We start from the raw sequence: 24,261 nt of genomic DNA, 5'->3' as shown, positions 1-24,261 counted from the left end.
TAAAACACAAATGTATGAGTCTGACATAAAATTATAAATCTACAACGGAGAGCAAATGAATGGAGAAAATGAGTGGAACAGCAGGTTAGGAGTAAAACCTACTGTACAACACAAATTAAAATAAATGAAATATTTTTCCTACTTACAGGTACTATTGTTCGTAAACTTCCCCGGAAGCTGGAGGTCCTCGAGGGTGAGAATGCAGCATTCTGTGTGGAGGTGGAGGACGACGAAATGGAGGTCCACTGGTTCAAAGATGGTCTGAAGCTACACGAGACACACCAGACGATCCTGAAGTCTTTTGGCAAAACTCACATTTTGGTGTTTGTCAATGTGGCCTATCAAGACTCAGGGGTAGTGACATTTGTCGCAGGGAGATCCAAGACATCATCACGCCTCAAGGTTAAAGGTACTTTTTGGAGAAACCAATTCCTGAGCTTGTTTTCTGGCTGGTTAGAAAAAGAGTCTGAACGTGATATTCTAAGGAAAATAGATACACACAGATGCATTCTTCATCCTTCTGGTCTCTGCCCTTTAGCTTCAAGACACTGTCCTCCTATCTGTCCTGTGGGTGTCAAGATGGATGTAGATCGACCCAACAGTGCCCTTCTCACCTGGGTTCCTGCCCCTAACAGCCAGACGTCCACCCGCTCCATCTTCATCCTGGAGAGAAAAGAAGTGGGCTCCCAGGAGTGGCAGAAGTGTTTCACCTCAGAGACCGCCACCTCAGCTGAGGTCTCTGGTGACAGCGTGCCATGTGAAGGCGACTACCGCTTCCGTGTCTGTTGCATCAACAAGTATGGACGAAGTGGTCATGTGGAGTTTCCCAAAGTTGTCCATCTGGGTAAGGAAATGCCTGGGAAGTAAAATTGTACATGTTATTGTGTGTATTTTATATTAAACTTTAATAGAGTATAACATAGAAACCATAACCATAGAACCATAGAAAACAATGGCTCTCAGGAAGGAAAACAGTTTTTGTTGACTTGTAGTTCTATTTCCTTCCATTATTCTTAGTTCCTGGGCCCAAAATTCGCAGTCGCCTCCAAGGCTGTGAGGTTGTGGAGGGAGAAGATGCTCGCTTCTCCATTGAACTGTCTGCCTCAATGGTTGGAACCTGGTTTCTGAACAGCGCCCAACTGCAGAATAGTGGACGATATTTGATACAACAGTCCCAAACATGGCACTCATTAGTTATCCGTGACATTCACAATACAGAGGACACAGCAGAGGTGACGTTCATAGCCAACGGAGTCCGGGATTCAGCTGTGCTCAAAGTTAAACGTAGGTGTTAAAATATGGTAATCTTGCTACATCTAGTATGTGATAAAAGAGTGTTTGGGAGTTTGTCTAATTTGTATGTTCATTTCTTTGCAGCTGCTGTAGTAAAATTCAGCCCTCTGTTAGAATTAGACGCCAATAAGAGGGTGGAGCCTGGTGATCCTATTGTTCTCTACTGTGAAGTGTCCCACCCCTTTGCAAAAGTATCCTGGTTCAAAGATGGTCAGGAGCTCCAGATGACTGATGGCCTCAACATCCAATCAGATGGGAACATGAGGAGGATTGTGATCCATTCAGCTGATCCATGTCACTCTGGAGTTTATACATGTGAAACTTCAGGAGATGTCATCAAATTTAATGTGGATGTTGCAGGTAAAAGATAGTTGAATAGCAAGTTCATCCTCTTGTACCTTGTGTTACAACTGTTGACTTCCATTCCTTCCTTCTGTTTTTTCAGGTCCTCCTGTGGAGTTCAGTCCGGTCCCAGAGGAGGAGCTCAATAAAAGCAGCATGGAGTTGGACCCCGTGGTGCTGTTCTGCCACGTCTCCAGAGAGGATGCTGAAGTCATGTGGTAAGGAGTAAAGTCCTTGATCAAACAGTGTGTTTTGATTCATTTGTAGCATATACTTACAACAGCCATTACTGGAAGGTCTGACTTAATTGATCTACTCTTCAACTGGCCACTTTGAATTTAATTCTATTAGTCTGTAATCTTACAGTTGTCTTTATCAAATTTGTGTCCTAGGTATAAGGATGGCTGTGAGATCCAGCCCAGTGACAACATCACTCTGCAGGCAGAGGGAACTGTGAGGAGGTTAATAATCCGCTCTGCAGAAACCTCAGATGCTGGATGCTACACCTGCCAGTCAGGAAACAACAGCATGGAGTTCACCGTCAATGTCAGAGGTACAGGAACGGTTCTGACTCCCGTTGGTGTGGGTAACACATATCGATTCATGAACGAGATAAGAATAAAGTGGTGGTTACACACACTTTACTTACATCAGAGAGCTAAATTAACATGAATCTGCTTCAACTGTCTACAAACAGAGCCTCCAGTGATGATTGTGGATCCTAAGGATGATGTTGTGATGGAAAGCTACATCTCAGAGGAGATCCACCTACAGTGTGAATTGTCCCGCTCCAGTGGGAAGGTGCAGTGGTTCAAGGATGGCCAGGAGGTGATGGAGAGCGACAACATCCAGCTGATATCTGAGGGTCCTTACAGGAGGCTGACTATCTTCTGTGGCTCAGTGGAGGATGGTGGAGAGTATGTCTGCAAAACAGATGGAGACTCTGTCTTCTTCCAGCTTACAGTCACAGGTTTGTACTCACTTCTGGTTCTGCTATATTCCTATTATAAATACCATATACAAATCCTAACCTGGTCAAACAAAGGCTATTTTTTTTCTTCCTGCTCCAGAGCCACCAGTCCGATTTGTTTCCCCCACTGAATCAGAGCTGGAATTAACCCACTTGGCCTCTGAGAGGCTGGTGCTCAGCTGCGAGATCTCCCAGCCAGATGCTCCTGTCCACTGGTACAGGGATGGCCTAGAGGTAGAAGAGGGCCCTAACTTAATCCTTGAGGTGGCTGGGGCCAAACGCCACCTCGTTATACCCATGACTACTGTAGATGACACAGGGGAGTATATATGTGACACTGAAGACGATTCTGTGGCTTTCTTGGTAACTATTACAGGTAAGAATGAGGTCATAAGGGTAATTGTTTAGCATCTTGATAGATGGACTCTCCATAAATGTAAATAATTTTGATTGCATCCCTATCATTTATGACTCTTTCCTCTTTAATGTCTTAAATCCCCTGTTTCATTTAGAGCCACCAGTGACGCTTACTCGTCCCAAAAACACACCTGACAAACTAGAGAGTTTTGCTGGCAATCCAATTGTAATGGAGATCAAGGTGTCCCGGCCAAGCGCAGAAGTCAAGTGGTGGCTGAATAGCAAAGAAGTCGAGGAGAGCAGCAACATCACCATCACAGAAGACGGGCTCATCCGTCGTCTGACCATCCACATTCCTACCCCAGAGGATTCTGGAAAATACACCTGTGATGCTGTTGATGATAAAATTGATTTCCAGGTCAAAGTTACAGGTAAGAAACACAGGTTAGTTTTGGAGATGATTTCTGGTAAAAAGCCATTTTTAAGACTACCAGAATGTCATATTGAATGTCACCATGTAATTCTGTATTCTCAGAGCTTCCAGTGAAGATCTTAAGAAAGTCAGAGATGAAGACAAACCTCAAATCCCTGATGTCTGATGACATTGTGCTAGAGTGTGAACTCTCCAGAGCCAATGCTGTCGCCAGGTGGTACAAAGATGGCTGTCGCATTGAGGGCGATGAAAGGTTCTGTGAAGAGGAAGAAGGCACTTTCCGCTCACTGGTCATTCTCAATGCTGAACTCGGAGACTCAGGAGAGTACTTCCTGGATGTAAGAGATGACAATATCAGCTTCCAGGTTACAGTAGAAGGTAAAATCCATGCACTTGATTTTATTGTTGAAAGGAATTTGTTCAAAAACTCATACTTAAATAAATCCCTCACCTTGTCCCTCTTTTGACCTTAGAGCCTCCAGTGACCATTGTAGGAAACTCACTTGACCCTGAATACCAAGAGATGGTGGCCGGTGATGACCTGATCCTGGCCTGTGAGGTGTCCCGTGCCAATGCCCCCGTTGAGTGGTACTGCAATGACAGGCTGCTCACTAATGACTCTCATACCTACATTGAGAGCTATGGGACTCTGAGGAAAATTATTATCTCTAATGTCCAGCCCTCGGATTCTGGGAAGTACGTGTGTGACGCTGTGGATGACAAAATGATCAGTGTTGTCCGGATTCAAGGTACAAACCCAGGGTTAAGGTCTCAAAAGACTTAAGAAAAAAAAGCTTCTGATAAAACAGGTACCTAATATTTGCTTCTACTTTCTTTTACATCAAAGAACCTCCAGTTATGTTTGTGAACAAGGAGGATGACATTGTTGTGACGGGTTACGAAGCAGAGAGTGTGACCTTGACGAGTTACGTGTCCAAGGAAAGTGCTCTAGTGCGTTGGCTGAAAAACTGGACACCTGTTGAAGGTGAACGCTTCCGAGCACTCATGGAGGGCCATAAGCGCACCCTCACCATTGAGCCTTTGAGGCGCGCTGATGCTGGCGAATACACCTGTGATGTCAACACAGACCAGATCCACTTCAGCCTGCTGGTCAAAGGTTAAAATTTCAATTTCATTTTGCCAGTAACATTATAGAATACTTCAGTGTGGGCTGAAAAGCCTTATTAACTTAGATTTTTCTTTTTTTTTTTTTTTTGCATCACAGAAATGAGAATCAAGTTTGTGAAGCCACTCCGGGACACTGTGGCCCATGCTGACGGTATGGTGACCCTTCGTTGTGAAGTGTGCAAACCAAAATCAGATGTCCAGTGGCTAAAGAATGGTGTGGAGGTGGTTCCCAGCAGGAGGTTCTCCATTCGGGCGGATGGAGTGGAGCGAAGCTTGACCATCCACCGTTTAACTAGAGAGGATGCTGGGGAGTACGTCTGTGAGTCCAGAGATGACCAGACTGTGGCATCGCTGAGAGTAGAGAGTAAGTATGTCTGGACTCTGTCTTTTCTTACATAAGGCAGCAGCTTCATGAACTTTCTTACGTCTTTTCAGTGCCTCGAGTGGTGGAGTTCCTCACAGAGCTTCACAACACCACAGTGCTTGAAGGAGAAGACGCAACTTTCAAGTGTGTGGTTTCCCCTGACGATGTCCAGTTGGTCTGGCTCATGGACAATGAGGCTATCACGCTGGGTGATCGTTTCCAGGCAACCCAGAATGGCCTATGCCACACCTTGGTGATCAAGAAGTGCCAGATGTTGGACTGCTCAAAGATTACAGCAGAGGCAGAGGGAAAATTGAGCAAAGCCAGCCTCAAAGTTCAGGGTAAGATAATTAAATGAAAAGAAAGGAAATGGTGTATTACCAAATGTGCCACAGTAACCTTCAATTCTGCCTCTCTTTATTTTATCAGAGGCTCAGGTCATGTTCACTAAGAAAATGGAGGCTGTCATGGCAGAAGAGTTTGGCGACGCCACCTTGGAAACAGAGATCTGTCTGGAGACAGGTGAGGTCCAATGGATGAGGCAGGGGGTGGTCATCCAGCCCGGCCCCCGTCATACACTGGCACAGAACGGCTGTAAACGCAGTCTGACCATCCGCAACCTGACTCTGTCAGACCGGGGAACCTACCGCTGCGAGACTCTGCACGACCGAACACAAGTCAAACTAAATGTAGAACGTAAGTGGTGTGAGGTGGGATGTGGATGATTGTTTGTGTGTAGACATATCAATGATTATCAATTTATTGTGTAATCTGTGAAATGTCAGAAAAAGATGCAATCTACAATTACATTAAACAGATTAAAGTAACAAATCCAAACGAAACAGATTCAATAAATATTTTGCATTTCTGCTTGATAACTGAATTCATTTTAGAGCTAAATGACATAATATCCAAATACTATTTTCAAATAATTTCTAATGTTTGGAATCATCTCCAAAAGGACATTACAATATGCAGGAATTATTCAGGAGTCAGTGCAGTGTGCCACTCTTATCTGACACAGATGAGCTCTGGGGAGTCGAAGAACAGTACATATTGTACGTGTTTTTCACAGTATGTCCCAGGCAAAAAGATAGTGAGAAGAGCAGGGCTAGACCTGTAAGTGTGAAAAGGTTTTTGAAACACAGCCATGCTGTTATACAATAGTGTACTGAATGACACTGTGACAATGGGCCATGGAGCTACTGTAGGTGTTGTTTTTGTAATGTGATAAACTGAGTTGGGTCTATATTTGAACCACCTTTTGCTGTCCTTGAAAGACAGTGTTATTTGAGTCTACAGTATTACCTCCACCTTAAAGCAATATGATTATATTTAAAATGTAATTATGAGATGCAACATAAAGTTTTGCCAAACAGATGCATCCCCCAACTTTTACCCAGATTTTCAGGAATTATTGCTCACCTGTATCTGTTATGAATATCTGAATGGCATCATGTAATCCTGATACCTAAGAAGACGTACATCACTCCTCTCACAACACTACTCTCCCTCATCTCTTCCGATCCAGCCCGTAAAATCTCCATCCGTAAAGGCCTAACCGACCAAGAAACCCTTGAACGAGAGACCGCCTCTTTTGAGGTGGAGCTTTCCCACACAGATGTGGAGGGAATTTGGCAGAAGGACGGCATTCGGGTGAAACCAAACAACCAGTTCCGGGTGAGCACCAATGGGCGAGTCCACAGCCTCACTCTGTCCAACCTCACCCTGGAGGACACAGGTACCATCGTCTTCTCTGCTGAAGGGGTGCGCACCACTGCCAGGCTCACAATCAAAGGTAACTACCACCTGTGGCTTATTGGATATAGACTCAGGTTCTCGTTTTAGATTTTGACTGCAGATTGCTTTTCTTGAAATATAAAGCACAGCAAATTACCATTAACATTGCTGATTGATTTTGACTTGTTGATAAACTGATTGATTGAGTTAATTGACTGAACTGACAGAGACACCAGTGTCCATCTTGAGAGCGCTGGCTGATGTCCGCGTGGAGGAGGAATTTCCTGCCACTCTGGAGTGTGAATTCTCCAGACAAAATGTTGAAGTCAGATGGCTCAAGGTAGGAAAATCCTATCATTGTGCTTGTCTATGTTTTGGCTCATTGTAGAAAAAAAATATAAGATTTGATGGGAACAAGTTTTAGACTTATGAGGAATACCTTTGTCTTTTTTCTTCTGTGAATCAGAACGGGACGGAGCTGAAGCCAGGGAAGAACTGTCGGATCTACTCCATGGGTCGGAAACGGTTCTGTCAGATCCTGCAGTGCTCCTGCGCTGACTCTGGCAACTACACATGTGACGCAGGAGAAATTAACACTTCCTGTTCACTGGAGGTCTATGGTAATTGTCTGAACAGATTCTGCCATAACACACAGACCATTAAAACCTTTAAGAGCATAGTCTGCTTAAGTTACATTTTGACAATATTTTACATTCCAAGGCTCATCAAAGTTTCATGCTGAATTCTGCAGCCAGTGAAGCAGCTGGAGCTGAGCTTGTACTGTGTCTCCATCTAGTGGTTTTAAAGAGAAGTCTTCAAAAGAGACACTTGATATTTGTCTCCTTTCTGGCATCTAATATCCCTGATCTGAATCTCTTTACAAACCTCACAGAGCATGAGTTGGAGCTAGTGCAGGATCTGGAGGATCTTTACATTCAGGAGGACCAGAATGCTGTCTTCATGTGTGAGGTTTCTCTGGAGGATGTGACAGGAGAGTGGTACAAGGACGGCCACAAGATCCGGCCCACCAGCACCATCAAGATCCGCACTGAAGGTCAGAAAAGGACTGGGTTAATTATTAACGAGACTGAAGGATTTTGATAAGAGTGAGAAACAAATACCCACAATAAATTCAAGAGGATAGGAGACAGATTGGATTTGACTCAGTAACAAATGTACCAAAGGTGTGTGTGATGTAGGGACTGTAACAACCAGTAAAATGGCAAAATTATAAATCTGCAATCAAATCTTTTTTTACTTGAGTGGATTTAAGTAATTAAAAAGTTGCAACTGAACCAATGATACCAGTGTTTAGCAGGACCTCTGGTGGGCAGAAAGGGAATTGTAGGGCCTTGCAATAATTCTACAAATCTATTCTCCTTCAGGGACCAAACACTTCCTGTTGATGTGTAACGTCAAAGCTGAAGATGCTGGGGAAATCCACTTTGTAGCCAGAGACATTGAATCAACAGCCTACCTTGAGGTTGAAGGTAAGCTAATTTTTACATCTAAAATACATTTGACTTATTAACATGTTGAAAATGTTCATTACCAAATTAAAAATGTTTTCCCTTCACTCCAGAGCTTCCAGTTTCCATCGTTAAACCCCTGCGAGACCGAACAGCCCTGGAAAAACATCGCGTGATCCTTGAATGCACCGTTTCCTCGCCTCGCTGCAGCACCACCTGGTACAAGGGCGGGGAGGAGCTGGTCTCCTCAGACCGAGTGGACATTTTGGTCGACGGCTGTTCCCATAAACTGGTGATCCAGCAGGTGTGTGTGGAGGATGAGGGGACCTACAGCATCGAGGTTGGGGAGCACACATCCAAAGCCAAACTGATGGTGGAAGGTAAGATGGGTGGAGAGCTGAGGACGTTTAAGAAGAAGCCAAAAATTAGGTGTGATCGGTTTTTACAAATACTAATGTGTCTAAAAAAAAAGGTGTCTACTTCTCAAGGTCAAGTTTTATGATTCACCAATACTTTCCCCAAGTTAAAGTGCTTATTTTCTTACTGTGTTCCCTCATACTGTGATTACACTTCTTTCCCGTCGTGCTGCTGCAGCCCAGGCTCTCACGATGGTCAAAGAGCTTGAGGACGTGGAGGTGACGGAGCCTGAGCCAGCATCTTTCCAGTGTGAGGTTTCTGTCGCCATAAGCAAGCCACCCATTTGGACTTTGAATGGAGAGGCCCTTCAGCCAGGCCCCTCCGTCCGGCTGGAAAACCACGGGACAGTCTACAAACTCACACTGAGAAACACAAGTGTGGACATGAGTGGGATGGTCAAGTTTACCATGGGCAAGGCCAAGAGCAGCGCCATGCTCAACGTTATGGCAGAGTAGAAGCACAAGAGAGAGAAAAGCAAGTGACTCTGAGAGAAAGACAGAAAGTGAAGACACTGACTGCAAAAATTGGATTTACTTTTGTCCCTGAGAATTTTTTAAAATCCATTTATTATGATTGGATGCCCTGCACTTTTCTCCTTATGTCAAACTGAGGGGATTCAGTGAAGCTGGACTAAGCATTTAAACCCGAGGGATGTTTTTTCAGTCCAGTTGTTCCTTTTTTTATAGAGTGGATGATATTTATTTGCATAGTTGATTTTACATTCTTGTATTCTAATCGAAATCCCCCAAATTAAATATAAAGTAACAATGGTTAATGCCATAGAGTCAGACACTTTTTTAAATGCTTTCTAACGAAGGATGACTCCATGAAAATGCACTGGCACACCCAAAAATCCTCATCAATATCCATACATCCCCAATCCTGAGTAAACTGTGGGACTTTTATCATAATAATCATAGAGACAATGGCTGGCCCTAGCTCTCACCTAGATGTTATGTTAATGCTGAAACAAGTAGTCAATTAGTCAATTAATTGATTAGCTTGCTAACAGAAAATTGATTACCAGTTATTTAAAAAAAAAACACTTTATCATTTCATCCATTTTTTCAGTAAAAATGTCAAACATGCTCAGTAAGAGTGTGCTGCTTTTCTCAATCTCATATCATCGTAAACTGAATATCTTCAGGTTTGAGATTGTTGAATATTAATTTAATATTAATTAATTACTAATTAATCAGCAGATTATTCAATAATGAAAATAACTGTGAGTTGTAGCACTCATATCCACACTCTTATTTAATCACATAACCTAACTGCTTCCTAATAAAGCAAAGTTAATAGTGCTGCTGGACATAGCACCCTCTTTTTGTCATAAATCCTGCTGTATTTATATAAAAAAACGCAGTATGTGATGGTCTGGTTTGTAATTAAAGTATAATACCAGCAGTCAGTGGTGGAGTACACTGTATTTCTACTGATGACAGATCAGCTGTTTACCAAAGTTAGCTACCAGCTACCGACTAGCTAGCCCCAGTTTGTGCCTGTCATGTAACTATTACCATAAAACACAAAGCGTAAGATAACTTGTAAATCTAAGTTTCAGGAGACAGATATTTCTCCAAGGAGCTGGTGGACACTAAAATAGTTCAAATGGATTCTTACATTCATCAACACGTCTCCAAACATCACGATTTACTGTTGCTGTCTCTGCTAGCTGAGGAGCTAAGTTTGCTAATAGGTGGTTAGCAAACAGCTAATTGTTGAAAATGAATAGGACACAGTGTTGTGTTTACTGCCTGTTATGCTGCTCCAAGGTGTCAAATAAATAAATAAAATAATAGGAATTATAATTTATTATTTGTTGCAATTATTGAGGCTGCAATAAACTGATGTAATAATAATAATATATTTTATTATCAAGTAATTGACAATATATATAATGTGTAATAAAAAATAGTGTAGACCATTTACAATTTCTCTAATTAATCAAATATCAAAATCTATGCTGTTTATCTTTCTATTGATCAACTAATGCTACAGCTCAGATTTTCTTGTTTTTACATTACCTGTGATAAACCTAATTCCCATACCCATGGATTTGCACATATGCTACTTTTCTGTTCATTTTGTGTTAGAAAAGAAGAAAGGCTCAACAAACCAGCACGTGGACCATATTTCATTTAGCATTTATGGAAAAAAATGGCATTATTACATAAAGTCCATATATAATTTGGTATGATAAAACAAAGGTCAAAAATTAGGTTACATCTATTGAATCATGAGTACAGTAACATGAATATTCCATATATTAATGAAATTTGTTTGCTTTATTACTGTGCAAAACAAAATATACATATCTACTGAATGTGTAAGAAGTACAGTATCAGCGAATGGGCCCCGTAGTGACACAACACTTGTTCTGTATGTATTCAAATGACTTGATGTCCCTATAAATACTCTTTGCCAACGAATTCCAAAAAAACCAACAGTATCAGCATCAAATCTAATCGAGACACGTGATGATGGCTTACATGAAACACAAATTACCCTGTTATGTGCCTACAACAGTAAGAAACTATTATTTTAGTCAGTTGCTGGTGTTTCTGATCCACATCCTACCTATTAATGTATGAGGTAACCAACCAGGTCTTGCATGATAACAGCAACAACAGTGTTTCCCCTTCGTAAAACAACCTGTAAATATTGTATCAGGACCCCTCCTGGGCAAAGAGAAATAAAACCAGTAATTATTTAGAAAAGAAACAGGCTAAATTTGATTGACAGGAACTTGTTAAACATAGAAAAATAATGTAATAGCTCTTAATATGGTGGACTTAATTGTCATCCTTGTTCCATCTGGGTAAAGTAACATCAAGCATCAAGGCTGCTATTGAGGCTCTTAGTCAAATCCACCGTTTTCATTCATCAGTGTCGACACAAGGTATTGTCAACGCATACAAAGGATGTAACAAGAGTCTGAGACTCCTGCTAGAGACCAGGCTGCTCCTTAAAACTGACCAGCTCAAGAAACTGACATACTAACACCTCCATGTTGAGCTTGAAGAAAAAGAAAGACAAAAAGCAGCACAGACTCAATGTATAACTCCACATCTGTTATAATTGAGATCTTAAAGGAAAACTTCACCCTCAAATCACACTACTACACAGTTCTACGATCGGTTAACTCCATTAACATTACGTCATGTCTATCCAACAGAATATGACCACCAGCCAAATAACAAAGGACCCAGAGGTGCAAGAAAAATCAGCAATAGCTGTCTACTGACAGTGTTGAAGTGTTTCAGGGTGGATTTCTCCTTTAAATCTGGACTGAATTAAACCACTTTTTGTTTGAAAAGGTGTGCCAGCTCACCAGGCACAACACCTCACATATCCTTGACTCCTCATGGCAGCCCCTCCCCCTCAACACACATTTTATTACGAAGTCCTGAAATTGTTTCCAGCGTATGTGTACCGCTTAATTAAAAAGAAAAAAAAAAAAAAGAAAAAAGTTGTACTTTGAAGCTTATGAGACCAAAACTGACAAGCCAAACTAACTTCTATGCAACTTTCTTTACCCATACAAATACAGTCTGTAAATGCTGTGAGATATTCAAGTTTTGAGTGTGGCTTTAAAACAGGTAACAAGACCTCTGCTCTGCTGCAGCATTAAAAATGACCCATTTCAGGTGGTTTTAGAAGTTGATCCTGGTCCTTGCATCTCTGGCATCAACTGGTCATGACATCTATTAACACGCAGGTGGAGTCGCAATGCATTTTGGCTGTCCATCAATCTTTACACAACGATCCACAACCGATAGGCATAGCAGCTGCTCTTTCACCGTCATGTACAGATGGTTTGATATTCATATTAGTGTCAGGATTTTGGAAAAAAAAAAAAGAAATACTGCAGTCACTTTGTTTCAGTGCTGGAACATTTAGTTAAGAATGAATGATTTTCCCATGCTTCTGAAAATTGTATTGCTTCCTGCTGCAAAGGGAAATTATCATTTGCACATTATTGGTATTCATTTAATACTAGTAAATACGAAATCCCATTTATTATCCAGTTTTTAAACTGGGTTTAATATTCAAATTGTGCTAAAACCAATTTCTAAACTGCAGTGAAAGAAAGGACTGTACTATAGTCTATACTTTAAAGTGCTGTCCAATCGTTTTGTTATTAATGGATTTTAACAACTCCTGATTATATTTAACATTACAATCCCAGATGGGTTTTAAAGATTTTTTTTTTTTTTTAAATCACATTCATCCATAACACTGTCATAATTATTCAAAAAATACCTGATCACATTGTTCTAAAACCTCTAAAATCACACCCGCGGATCACGTGCTTTTGACTGCAGACAAATAGTGTGATAATTGACAAGATTAGGGTGTGTGACAAAGATAATGCTATTCCAAAATGTTTAAAATACATCTACAGTACGTATAAACTATCTGCTCTTTCACTGACAAGACTGATCAAGTTTATTCATGCGTAAACCTTTCCTAAAATTCCTTTCCACTTGATTCCTGCTCAGAAAATCCTGCTGCAGTTTGCAGGATCAGACTGTCGAGTCCATGAGAGAAGTCTATGAACGGTACCCAGTCTGTGTCCATTGGATTCGTGGCTGCAGACCTCTGCTTTGTTAACTCACCTACTGCAAGTTCAGTGACACTGCAGAAATGTCCTTAAACATTCATTCATCCTTTCATGCATTCACTCACATGAGCTGGTTCATGGGGGGAGAGTTGCAAGGTAATTTTCAGGCAGTTTTCTGTTTGACCAGAAGGTGGCAGTGACGACGCCATCAAATTCACTGAAAAACTCCCACACATGATCTTGGTTTGATACTGGGCGGGTGAAGGCTCTGTCAGCTGTGAAGCAGTCTGTGTTCTGGTGGGCAGTGATAGCTGGAGCTGGTGATGGAGCCTCGCTGGTGTGTTTATTTACTTTTTGTACGCTGTTTTGTTCAGAATTGAGATGAAAAGTTGAACACTGTTAGCTTGTGGCCCCTTGGTGCTTGAGGACTGAGTACACGTTGTCAACTTTGCTCAGCCTCTCGAAGAACGGGATGAGGTCCAGGAGCTCGGTGTCGGACATGTCGTCGAACCACGAGGCCACAGGCACCTGGACAAAAACATAAATCATCAGCAACCTACAACATGACTACAAAATGTATCTACCACTGAAGTCATTTTTTAGGATCATGAGTCAGTTTCTGCAAGAATTATTTCTGAAATAAATCAATATGCAGCTCAAAGTTTCATTTTCACTTTGAAAATCTGTTACAGATGCTAACATGACCTTTCCACATTGTGATATTGTGACACACTGCATTTTTCCCTGAATTACACAAAATAACAATTGAGCAAGAAATGAAATCAATGAACCAGAACAGACTGAAGGACAAAGCAGAAAAGCAAAGATTGAATCTTTTTCTGGGAAATAAACTGGGATGGATCAGAATGACCAAACACTGGCTCATGTGCTTTAAATTTAAGTTTACACTTCTAAATCTGCATGTAAACTAGGACATCCAGAAGAATCTTTCAGTCCTTTTACTCTTAACCTATCCACCTTGACTTGAGAAAAGTGCACTGCTATCATTAACACCGCATAACTACACCAAAAAGGCAAAAGCAGTCAAGGCCAGTGGAGAAAAAGTCAAGTAAAATGACATAAGGTTGACGTATGTACCATGTTACTGACACAGACTTTATTCAGCAGGCAGATAACTTGCTGTCCCACCCAAAGAGATCCCTGTCATCATCATGACTCAGTTACTGTGCGTTTTATGGTGATACTCACTGCGTTGTCAGGGTGGAAGATGTAGGAGGCCGGGGAGTTGTCCACGATGATGACCTTGTTTAGGTCACGACCCAGGCGACTCAGGTCCTTAACATAATTTCCTCGGTGGAAGACGCAGGACTCCCGGAAGAGGCGACAGCGGAAAGCGCCCCACTTGTCCAGGAGATCAGAGACTGGGTCTGCATACTGCAGCCAAAAACAAAACATGTTGTAAAAACAAAACATGTAGCTTGTGCACGACAAAGTTAATACATCAACCATTACACTCAGTAAACCTGCAGTTAAATCAAAATGCATTTTTACTCCTGTGTTGTTTTCATACAAGACATTTAAAGTTAGTAACCAAAATACTGTATATTTTGTATACAGTATGACATGAATGTAATGTACAAAACATACTATATAAGCACATGGTGCAGTACAACAGAATACATAAAACACAGTATAAAGTTGATTGAAATCTGGATAAAAATGGATGTTGTAAGAACAGCATATGTATTTTTTTTTTTCATATAATGACATTAATAACACTACTACTGCTTGTTTTAGAATATCACAGCCTATTATTTTATTTATTTTTTGTTCTACTGCTATTATTGTTTACTACTATTATTTCCACTGCTATGATTTTGCACACCATTATGCTGCAATCCCTTATCCCACTGCTTCTTTCTACCTTCAATTTTCAGGGATCAAAGATATGAAAATGTTTATAATCTACTTTCCTGTACACATTTAAGTTTGTTTTTCCCTGCTGTATCCAACTGAATCACTGGAGGCTGCAGTGTACTGGTAAATTGGGCAACCAGCTGCATGAACTACAGAGGTTTCTTACCTTGGCTAAACTGGCGGTGAACAGGACACACTCAAACAGTTCTCCCATCCTCTTCAGGAACTCATCGACGTGGGGCCGCTTCAGGACATACACCTGGAACACACAGCAATCTTCAAACCAGGCTTCTACACAGAGTATGTTTCAAAATACAACAAGTTTCTACAAATCTAAACTGCCTGAGGACCCGTAACATTTTCTTTTGGTATTTAAATTAACATATGCACATGATGACTGGACAATGTGAAGGTTTTCTGTGCCATATGGCTCTAGCTGACAGGTTTTACATATAGGTCAAAAAACTTTGATGCACATTCCTTATATTACAACCTGAGGCATCTGAGACTTGCATAGGAAACTAAATATAAAGATACTCATGCAGATCACTAACACATAAACATTTGGCTCTGAAAGTAAAAACCAAGACTTGTTTTCTTGAAGTTCCTCCATTTTTTTTTTTCTTTCCGCGGCGTCGGCAGCTGAGGGCAGCGTTCCTGAACCAAGTCATCCGGAATAGGCTGTGCTTGTCTGAACAAACCTATCCTGGATTACTTGAATCAGGCCCAGACCCACTGTATGTCATCCATCTCCAAGCAGCCATATCTTCAAATCCTTTAAACGCCGACTGCACCTTCTACACTCACCAATTTAAACTTGAGAGCACTGCTGTCACACAACCACAAGGACGGTGAGCCACATCAGAGGACGGCAGATGACAACAGGTTACAATATGAACATTTTATGCTAAGTTTATCGAGTGCGAGCATGATGACGACATTACCTGGTGTACTGTTCCATCTATTTCCACAGGAATGATGAAATCGGCATTGTTCACAGGCTGTCAGAAGCACACAAAATGATTTTAACAAACAAGACATGGATATTTCCAGATATAAACACAACTTTGTCTATTACCATTCAAAAAAACACAGACTGTGGGATTATTGCAGGACACATGCAGGTAAAGACAGTGTGTTTGCAGTGTGTGTGCACATGGAGGAGCAACTGTGTTTATTTGCATAGAACCAGCTAGTTTAGTTTTGGCAATGGCAGAAATGTCACTGTCAGAGCCAAGATAAACAAGGTAAGGCAAAATATAGACTTACAGAGCATTTCTTCTGATTAAACATAACTATCTCATGATGGAATGTGATCACAGGGGACAAATATGTGCTGTAAAGCCGGTTCTTACAAAAACCCAAATCAAATTTTAAAGTCTCTGCGTCATCCGAGATATTAAAGAACACACTTGCAATCCTGGATGTGGACACAGCTGCGGGTAATTAATGCAATAATGTTGTTTTCTTAACCCCTCTTACCTTAAAAGAGCTGTGCACTAACGTCTCATCCAGATCTATAACCACACATATCTTTCCAGAGTCTTTTGACTTCGCTGGAGGAAGCAGTGGCTTCACCTGGATCTAGAAATACCAAAATATGATATTTACCTCATGCTTGCAGAAATTCAAAATGCTTTGAGCAGCATGAAAAAACTAAAAACTGGATCTTAAATGCAAGTTGAAATATGTCTTTTTTCTGTCAAAGCAGGACAAAAAAAAAGAAACCACATTGAAATGCTGAAATCAGCGAGACAGAGGCAAACAAACCTTGGAGACTGTTCCGTTCTCTTCGACCAGCAGAGGAGCGTTGTTGTTGACTGGTGGGGGTTCAGGCTGGTCCCGACACAGGCAGCAGAAGAGGCTGGAGAAGAGGCCTCCCCTCCTGGGCTTCTTGGAGGACAGAGAGGGAGAAGAACCTGCAGACGAAGAGGAGGAGGTCACCAAGCAGTTAAACCCTGCAGAATTACTCAATTAAATAACCAGCAGCAAACCAGTCAAAATGAAGTAAAACTTCCTTAAACTGCCACAAAATGTGAAAAATTGTAAACCCTGAGCAGGTATAGAGACTTAGAATGCCACCTTAAAAACTATTAAATAGAAAAACAGAAAAATGAAGCTGTATTCATAAGTTTTAGGCACAGTGCCACCTAACAGAAGACTCCATCTTGTCAATAAGTGTCTAAAGACAGTAAAAAAAGAACATCCAGCAGCTTTTCCTCATACTTTCTGCATGTGCACAAACCATCCTGGAGAGACACGTGCCTGCCAGGAGCTCTTGCACAATCACTTCTCTGATGTCAGCAGCAAACAGCCTCAAACACCACGATGAATATTCAGCACTTGAACGCAGGCAGAGCAGGCGTTATAAAAGGCATCATGAGTTTATTATGGAATCTACTGTGCCAGTCAGAAGTGGGCAGATGTCACATGACCGTTCATAAATATTCATACATTCATTCATAAAACTTTCCAATGTGGTCAGAACAAAAGTATAATACTTGTGTCCCAACATGCTTCAGTCCTCTGTCTTCTTACTGTTGATCTGAGGCTTTAATTTCACTCTGTTCTGTCTATCTCTCCATTGATCGATATATATCTTTTTTAAACAATAATGAAAATATTAGACACAACAGCTGCCAAATAATCAAAATAGATCACACTGTTAAGTCAAAAACAATTGAAGACATTTGGGTTTTGGGCTTTTGGTTGGACCAAACAACATCTGTGAGGGTTTTCTTCATAGACAAATATAAATTTAGGCATTACTTATCTAATTGATAATAGGAGTAATACATGGACACAGATTACATTTAAAATATATTGTATTTGTTTGGTATGAAAAGCTGCTGCTCAAAGACAGACTTTTCCTTCAAGTTCAGTATCGCACATCAAGCTGCATTCGCTCTCTTCATCCTTTAAAGCCCAAGTGGATTTTAAAATACCTTCTTTTCAAACCACCACTGTTACATTTAAAAGCAGCACTCTTGGATGTCTTTGCCCTCTGGTGCTCATCGTTTTGTTCACTTTAACAACAGAACAAAAGCTCCAGCTGCCGCGCAGATGATTAACCAGACAAACTTGGCAAACGGTGAATGAAGGTTCAGTCTCGCAGCCTCGTCTCCGTCAGTCACTGCAGTGTGACAGAGGAGGAAGTGTGCACCTGTACGGCTCAGCACGTTAACCTCATTCCTCACAGTGTGGGGAAAAGATGCATGATGAAAAAACCAGTCAACACCACTTTAATCCAACTGCAACGATGAGCCAATCACCAGAAAACTGACTGCCATCAGTTCTGATAATAATAATAACTGTTTTTTTTTTAAGAAAAAGAAAATCCTTAATTCTCTCATTACAACTTCTCTAATGTGAATATTTTCTGCTTTCCTCAGGATGAAAAAAAGTAAAATAGCAAAACAGAAGTAAATACATTCGATTGATTCAGTTTCTATTACATTTAATATGTGAAATACGTAAATTATGTAAAGTGCAAAGTCTCAGTACTTTTTTTTCTTAAATGTTTGTGGCTGTTATTTTTGTCATTTGTTCATGACCTTATCTTCATGACGTCATCATTAAAGATGAGCAGGATTAATGGCTGACCTCATATCTTAATATCACATTTTTTAAGCTTTGTTTAAGGCAAATTGAACAGAAAAACTGTTGCTCTTTATCTCTTTCCACGAAAGTTTATCTCAGTCACTGAGATTATCTCTGCTCCCACAAATGTTTGTCAAGTCAAATCACTAATCAGCTCCTCTCCTCGTCCCATACATATCCGAACAACACTCCTCCGCACTTTTCTGTCTCACTGGACTTTGTTTCTGTCTCTTCATGCACCATACTCCCTCTCTCTGTCTGTCCGGACGTGACTGTTTTACCAACACACAAACCTCTGTTGTCCATCTCTCACGCCTCTTTCATTCCCTCTCTGCCATTCCCTCCTACTCCATTTGTGGATTCAAACCCTGTCTGACCCTCCGCTGGCCTCTGCCGCGCTCAGGCCAAAACAGGAAGAGGAAACAGACGGGTATCAGTGGAGGAAGCTACTTGCCATCATGTTGTAGTGTAGCAGGAGTAAGACTGTGATACTATTATGCAGCTTTGTCTTTATGCTGAGCTGAATTCATGTCAGGACAGGTTTTTATTTTCACTCATGTATTTAAGTCTTGTCCTTTTCTGAGTAACTGTAACTTCAAGCTGGCTTGTTTTTTATTTTACTAATATGTCATTGATTACAAACTTAAGATAGATCAATAGATCGATAGATCGATAGATAGATACTTTATTAATCCAATGGGGAAATTAAAAATTAGGAGAAATAATCCCAATTTGTGCCAGATATTGACTACTTTCTACAAAAACTACGACTAACAAGTAGAAATTAGCTGTGAAATGATTAGATCCAAAATAAACCAGTTTAGGGGATCTTACTCAGTATCTTGTAACATTATTTATTCCCTTATGTCCTTATTCGTTGAGCTCCTTCATTTTTCGCTCCCGTCAACACTCATTCCCTCTCATAGGTCCTTATAATTTCCAGCCTTCCCTCGCGTGTCCTTATTTGCTCCTTCAGTCAATATTCATGCCTTTAATCACACGACTTTCACCAGAACTAATTAATAAGTGGGTGCTGTCTGCACAACACAGAGCATGCATTAAATCACAAAAAGGGGCATTATGAGGATGACAAGGAGGGAACATACTGCAGGCGTTGGGCTAAAAGAAATATCTCCCGACCGATCCTAAAACCTGATGAGCCTGATGTCACCATAATAAAGCGTTTTATGATAGAGGAGGACTGTTTTGATTTTATCCTCAAAAGTTTTTGTTGTATTTACCCTCCCGGCATCCACTGGGTACTTTCCTCGTAGTTCATTCCTTTGCAGCCAAAACAATGTTCAGACCACTGAGTCATTCTTCTTAAAATAGGTCTCTAATGCAGATGACATACACGGCAAAGAGTGCAATAGAAAACTCAGACATCCACATTTTACTCACAAAAAGGTTGGAGGAGAGATTTTGTCTGCACGATTTAGGGCCACATATTGTTTACAACTGTTTTCATTATCAATCAATTGAGGATGTAATCAGCAGATTGATCAATTATTAATGAGTTATTCATTTATATGTGTAATTTACTATCATAGAGTAACAAATACTCACATTGAGAGGCTGGATTCGGATAATGGGTTAGGGTTAGGGTTAGGGTTGCTTGAAAAATAACTGAAACGGTTATGAAAAAAGTTGATCAAGCTGACTTATTTTCTTTCAATGTCTTTAATTGTTTTAGCTCTGCCGTAAAATCACACATTGCGAGAGTGGTATGAGTCTTAAAGAAAAACCCTTTCAAATTGATGTAGTTTGTTTTGACACTGAAACCCTGGCCACGATGCATTTTATGACATTAAACACTCCAATGAGCTGCACAGTGAACAACACTGGAGCCACCCTCAGTGGGGCTGGAAATGGATCAAATGGATCCTTATCATCATCTCCTCCTTCAACTGAAGACAAACTGACATCATTTTAAAGAAGTGCATATTGTGCAAATGCTACACAGAAATACTGTTCCAATTCAACAAATAAAGATGGTTTTAAAAGTACCATTCAATCCTGCAGGAATGTAAGCTGCTGTTTTTAACGCTGTGCTAAAAAGCCCCTCCAACACATGTGGCTTCAAACAGAGATGAAACAATTGTTTGATGTGTATTACAGTGGAAAGTCTCTGTTAAGTGTCAAAATCTTCCATCAGCTCGAGGTGAAAACATATTCAACGCTGCTGTTCACTCCGACTATGCCAACATTAAAACTTAAGCTCAAACGCAAATACACAGGAAACCACCAGGAGAGAGAAATACTATCAGTGTTGGCAGCCTAGCAGGCAGATACCAACCGAAGGAATTAGACTGTTTGTTGCCATATCACTGACAGAAATACAATTTGTCAAATTATGAATAACAGAAGATTAAATATAGCTCTAAACATCACCTGTGAATCAGACACAGATGCCTTCCCTCAACATGTTATCTCCTGTCCCATAACTTCACCGAAAATGAATAGTTTTTTATCACATCAGTGACCATGTGCTCATGATAAAATGTTTCGCCTTATCAGTTGATTGTATCAGCCTGGGATCCATTTTAAAGCCTGACAGCGTCGATGGTTTCCTGTAATCGACGTTTCCACTCCTCCTCTAGATCATTTTTTGGGCTCCCTGACTCAGGAGCTTTAGTCAGGCGCTTGATTTCCCTGATTTCTGCGGCTGCTATGACTCCAAACATAAAGAAACCAAGCCACAACAAAAAGGAGTCTTTCTCCACAAGGCTTCCCTGCCTCCATGATTTACTCCAAACGCTTTTGAAATCACTTTTTTATTAAGACACAGTTTTATTGACCCCAGTGTGACTGATGCTGGTATTGACTAGGCTGCCAATATTTTCTAATTTGCCTTAATCAGGGACAAGGATTTAACTAACAAACAGCCTCTAAAACAGACTTTCATGTGACAGTAAAACTCTCTAATAAATCAAACACAGATGAATGAAACTTTTTAGATTGGTGAGCGACGATGCGGTGAACCCGACCTGCTCCAGTTGACAGAAACGCAGTATTAAAACAAACAGAGCCGCGGTTTTGATCACGATTGCGCAGGTTGTATCTGATACTTACTCAGACGACAACATCTGCCTGCACGACTGACAAAGTGATATACGAGACAGCACCAGCATGACGTGAGATCTGGTCACAGAGGCAACAATTAGTGGTTAATGGTGAATTGACCGAACAGCAAACAGTCATGTGTTGTGTTATTTATAAAAATCAATGGGAAAATTACAAATGTGCCGGACGAAAATGTTAGATTTGTCACACGATTACATTTTAACATCCACCCAAGTATATCCTAACACCGAGACAATGACAACACACAAAACAATCTGATAATATCATGCAGGCCTCACAAACACATACACCCTGACCTCAGTGTATGAGTGGAACAAGTCATCAAGTCATACATAAAGAGCTGTAAAAGCAGTAACCATCACTAGCCCAGGGTTTCTCTACCTTTGACCCCACTTTTAGGTGTAGGAGGTGCACAAACTACAGTGCTTAAACACACAGAGTACTCCTGCTCAGCAGAAAGTCACCTTAGGTGCTTTTACAGCCATTTAATCCACGTTTTAATGATGGGAAATCATGTTTTTTATTTTTCCTGTTCAAACACAGAGGGATATGTCTGAATTCAAAACTACCAGACACAACAATGAAACCAAAACTACAAAACTGGTTTTCATGTCAGAGCCTCTTTTAAACAGGGCAGAGTAAACACAGTGCCTCTGTGTGTGTGTGTGTGTGTGTCGCAGTGCATAAACATGTTCTCAAAGTGTGGGGACAAGGTTATGTAATAGAGCAGGCTATTACACATTTACAAGAAGGCTACTGCCTGAAATTCAGCCACTGATCATCTGCTCACATCTCATAAACTACTGTATCTCTGTGTGTGCAGTTTGCCTGAACTAAGGCCGTAACTCCAGCCACAATTTGAACATCAGTGTTGTTTGCATTGAATGCGACCAAGTGCAGGCTGGAAGTGACACTAGAGATTAAAGATGTTGGGTTATGGCCTTCAGGAGGATGGCTGGCAGCATTTTCTCAGGGGTGACGACTGACAGGTCTCCTGATTACTCAGTAACCTGCATTTACACTCCGAGGTCTGTCATTGGTTTGTGTACAGTGGCGGTGCCAGAGATCCATGCTAGGGAACACAGAACTGATAAAGTTAGTGTTGCGTTGCGGAACTCAGAATTTCACAGGCCGGTTGTTTAGTTAAGGAGGAAACAGAGAGGCATTGTAATATAACTGAGCGAAAAATAGAGGAGATTAACAAGTCATTTTTTCATAGATAGAAATTTGATTATAACACTGATGCACATAGGATGCATGTTTTTAAAGTGAATATATCTATAGATAAAAAAAGAAATGCTGCTATGGTCCTGCATTAATTTTTTTTTTAAATCACCAAATATTACTATAATATTCTATGTGCACTTAAGGCATTGTTTTGCTTTTATTAAAATATTATAGCTGTCTTAATCAAGCTCTGGTGCGTCATTTCCTTTCCTTTCATCACAGGCCAAAGGGCCGCAGCCATAATCTCTGCAGAACAGAGAAACTGTCACTTCTCTGGCGCTGCTGCTGTGTCTGCAGCACTGTGCTGCTGCTGCTGGGGAGCAGATCACTGCGCGCTCTCTGAGCCCTGGATCGTGAACTTTGACTCAGTTGTGGCCGCGGAGCTGCAAAACTTTCTCCCTGGAGTGCAGAAGCAAAGCGGGACAAATAAAACAAATTAAAAAAAAAAAAAAGACACCTACCCCTCTCTCCTGCGGCTTTACTTCCCTCCTCATCCCGGCTGACTTGGGTGATTACTGAGGACGGGTTGTCCATCACATGCAGGTCTGGTCCAGAGTGCTGACCTCACGCTTTAAAGTTGGGGTTACTTCGCTGGCTCGGTGCTGCATCAACCCAACTCTGACATGCAGGGAAACAGAAGTGAAGCGCTCCGGGAAGCACCGCCCGCAGCTCGGCCGCTACGCTCCGGGGTGCAGCCGCCCGCTCGGACACCCGCTGCAGTCTGAGGTCTGGAAGTTATAAAACATTTGACAAGGAGTTGGCAACTTTGATTCAATATGGAGCTCAACTCCGCTCGCAATTTCAAGATACAAACACGGAGGTTTCAAGGCGTCCCATTTCACTTAAAGTGGCGCAGTAAGGGAAGGGCCGTGCACAGCGCTCCCTCCGCTCACGCCTACAAATTTGACGACGGTCCCTTAAAGTAGCCCGAAATAAAGTTGCACAAAACTCAGCTAAGCTAGCAGGCTAGCTAACTAGCTAACTAACTAACTAACTAACTACATCGGGCTTAACTTACCCAAACAAAACATTCTTAGAGATTACCAAAGCACACATATCACCCCATTTAAGTTACTAAAATGTGTATTTCCCCCTATGCCATCTGAACAGTGCTGAGCGTTTAACAATATATACGTTATTTGTTCACAGGCTACAGGCAAGAGTTACTTCTTCCTACTTTTTGACCAGCAGGTTTACACACATATATACATAGAAATATATATACATGTATATACACATATATACGTGGGTCTGCGCGACCCTAGTCGTTATATAATAACCGCTTTAAGTAAAAACTTGCTCGGGAGCAGGACCTTCCGTAGGAGTCGCCGCACAGAAACGCCCAGTTTGGGTCCCCTTGAAACTGCCTTCAGCCAGGGACCGTAGCACAAG

The 24,261-nt window shown here is 41.2% G+C and overlaps 3 protein-coding genes across 3 annotated transcripts in view; 1 reads left to right on the top strand and 2 right to left on the bottom strand.

The window, feature by feature from the left end:
* The window catches only part of LOC139609758 (sodium/potassium-transporting ATPase subunit alpha-1), a 47,378-nt gene extending 46,707 nt beyond the window's left edge, over positions 1-671 (bottom strand). Inside the window, exons 1-2 of the mRNA XM_071464716.1 lie at positions 615-671; positions 147-267 (exon numbers count right to left, since the gene is read on the bottom strand). Coding sequence (XP_071320817.1) covers positions 147-267; positions 615-662 — 169 coding nt within the window. The 5' untranslated portion in view covers positions 663-671. The remainder of the gene's footprint in view (positions 1-146; positions 268-614) is intronic.
* A 623-nt stretch (positions 672-1,294) lies between these two features.
* On the top strand, positions 1,295-12,379 carry obsl1a (obscurin like cytoskeletal adaptor 1a). Its single transcript, XM_071464712.1, has 19 exons — positions 1,295-1,653; positions 1,739-1,853; positions 2,028-2,188; positions 2,333-2,605; positions 2,706-2,981; positions 3,118-3,393; positions 3,498-3,773; positions 3,869-4,144; positions 4,243-4,512; positions 4,621-4,887; positions 4,959-5,228; positions 5,317-5,583; positions 6,419-6,685; positions 6,855-6,967; positions 7,094-7,247; positions 7,520-7,681; positions 8,013-8,117; positions 8,210-8,476; positions 8,691-12,379. The coding sequence occupies exons 1-19, from the start codon at positions 1,299-1,301 to the stop codon at positions 8,966-8,968; spliced, it is 4,428 nt and encodes a 1,475-aa protein (XP_071320813.1). The 5' UTR covers positions 1,295-1,298; the 3' UTR covers positions 8,969-12,379.
* Positions 10,640-24,261, bottom strand: LOC139609763 (carboxy-terminal domain RNA polymerase II polypeptide A small phosphatase 1-like). The gene is made up of 8 exons (XM_071464727.1): positions 24,183-24,261; positions 23,331-23,597; positions 16,729-16,877; positions 16,441-16,542; positions 15,903-15,959; positions 15,125-15,217; positions 14,290-14,475; positions 10,640-13,608 (listed from the first exon to the last, which is right to left on the bottom strand). Exons 2-8 carry the CDS (start codon positions 23,401-23,403, stop codon positions 13,480-13,482), a joined length of 789 nt encoding a protein of 262 aa, XP_071320828.1. The 5' UTR covers positions 23,404-23,597; positions 24,183-24,261; the 3' UTR covers positions 10,640-13,479.

The sequence above is a fragment of the Trachinotus anak genome, unplaced genomic scaffold, assembly GCF_046630095.1.
Source record: "Trachinotus anak isolate AG129_WGS33_773 ecotype Australia unplaced genomic scaffold, CSIRO_AGI_Tana_v1 ptg000026l, whole genome shotgun sequence".
NCBI classification, from domain to species: Eukaryota; Metazoa; Chordata; class Actinopteri; order Carangiformes; family Carangidae; genus Trachinotus; species Trachinotus anak.
The sequence above is the reverse complement of the archived record's forward strand: the minus strand, read 5'-3'. Positions and strand labels throughout refer to the sequence as shown.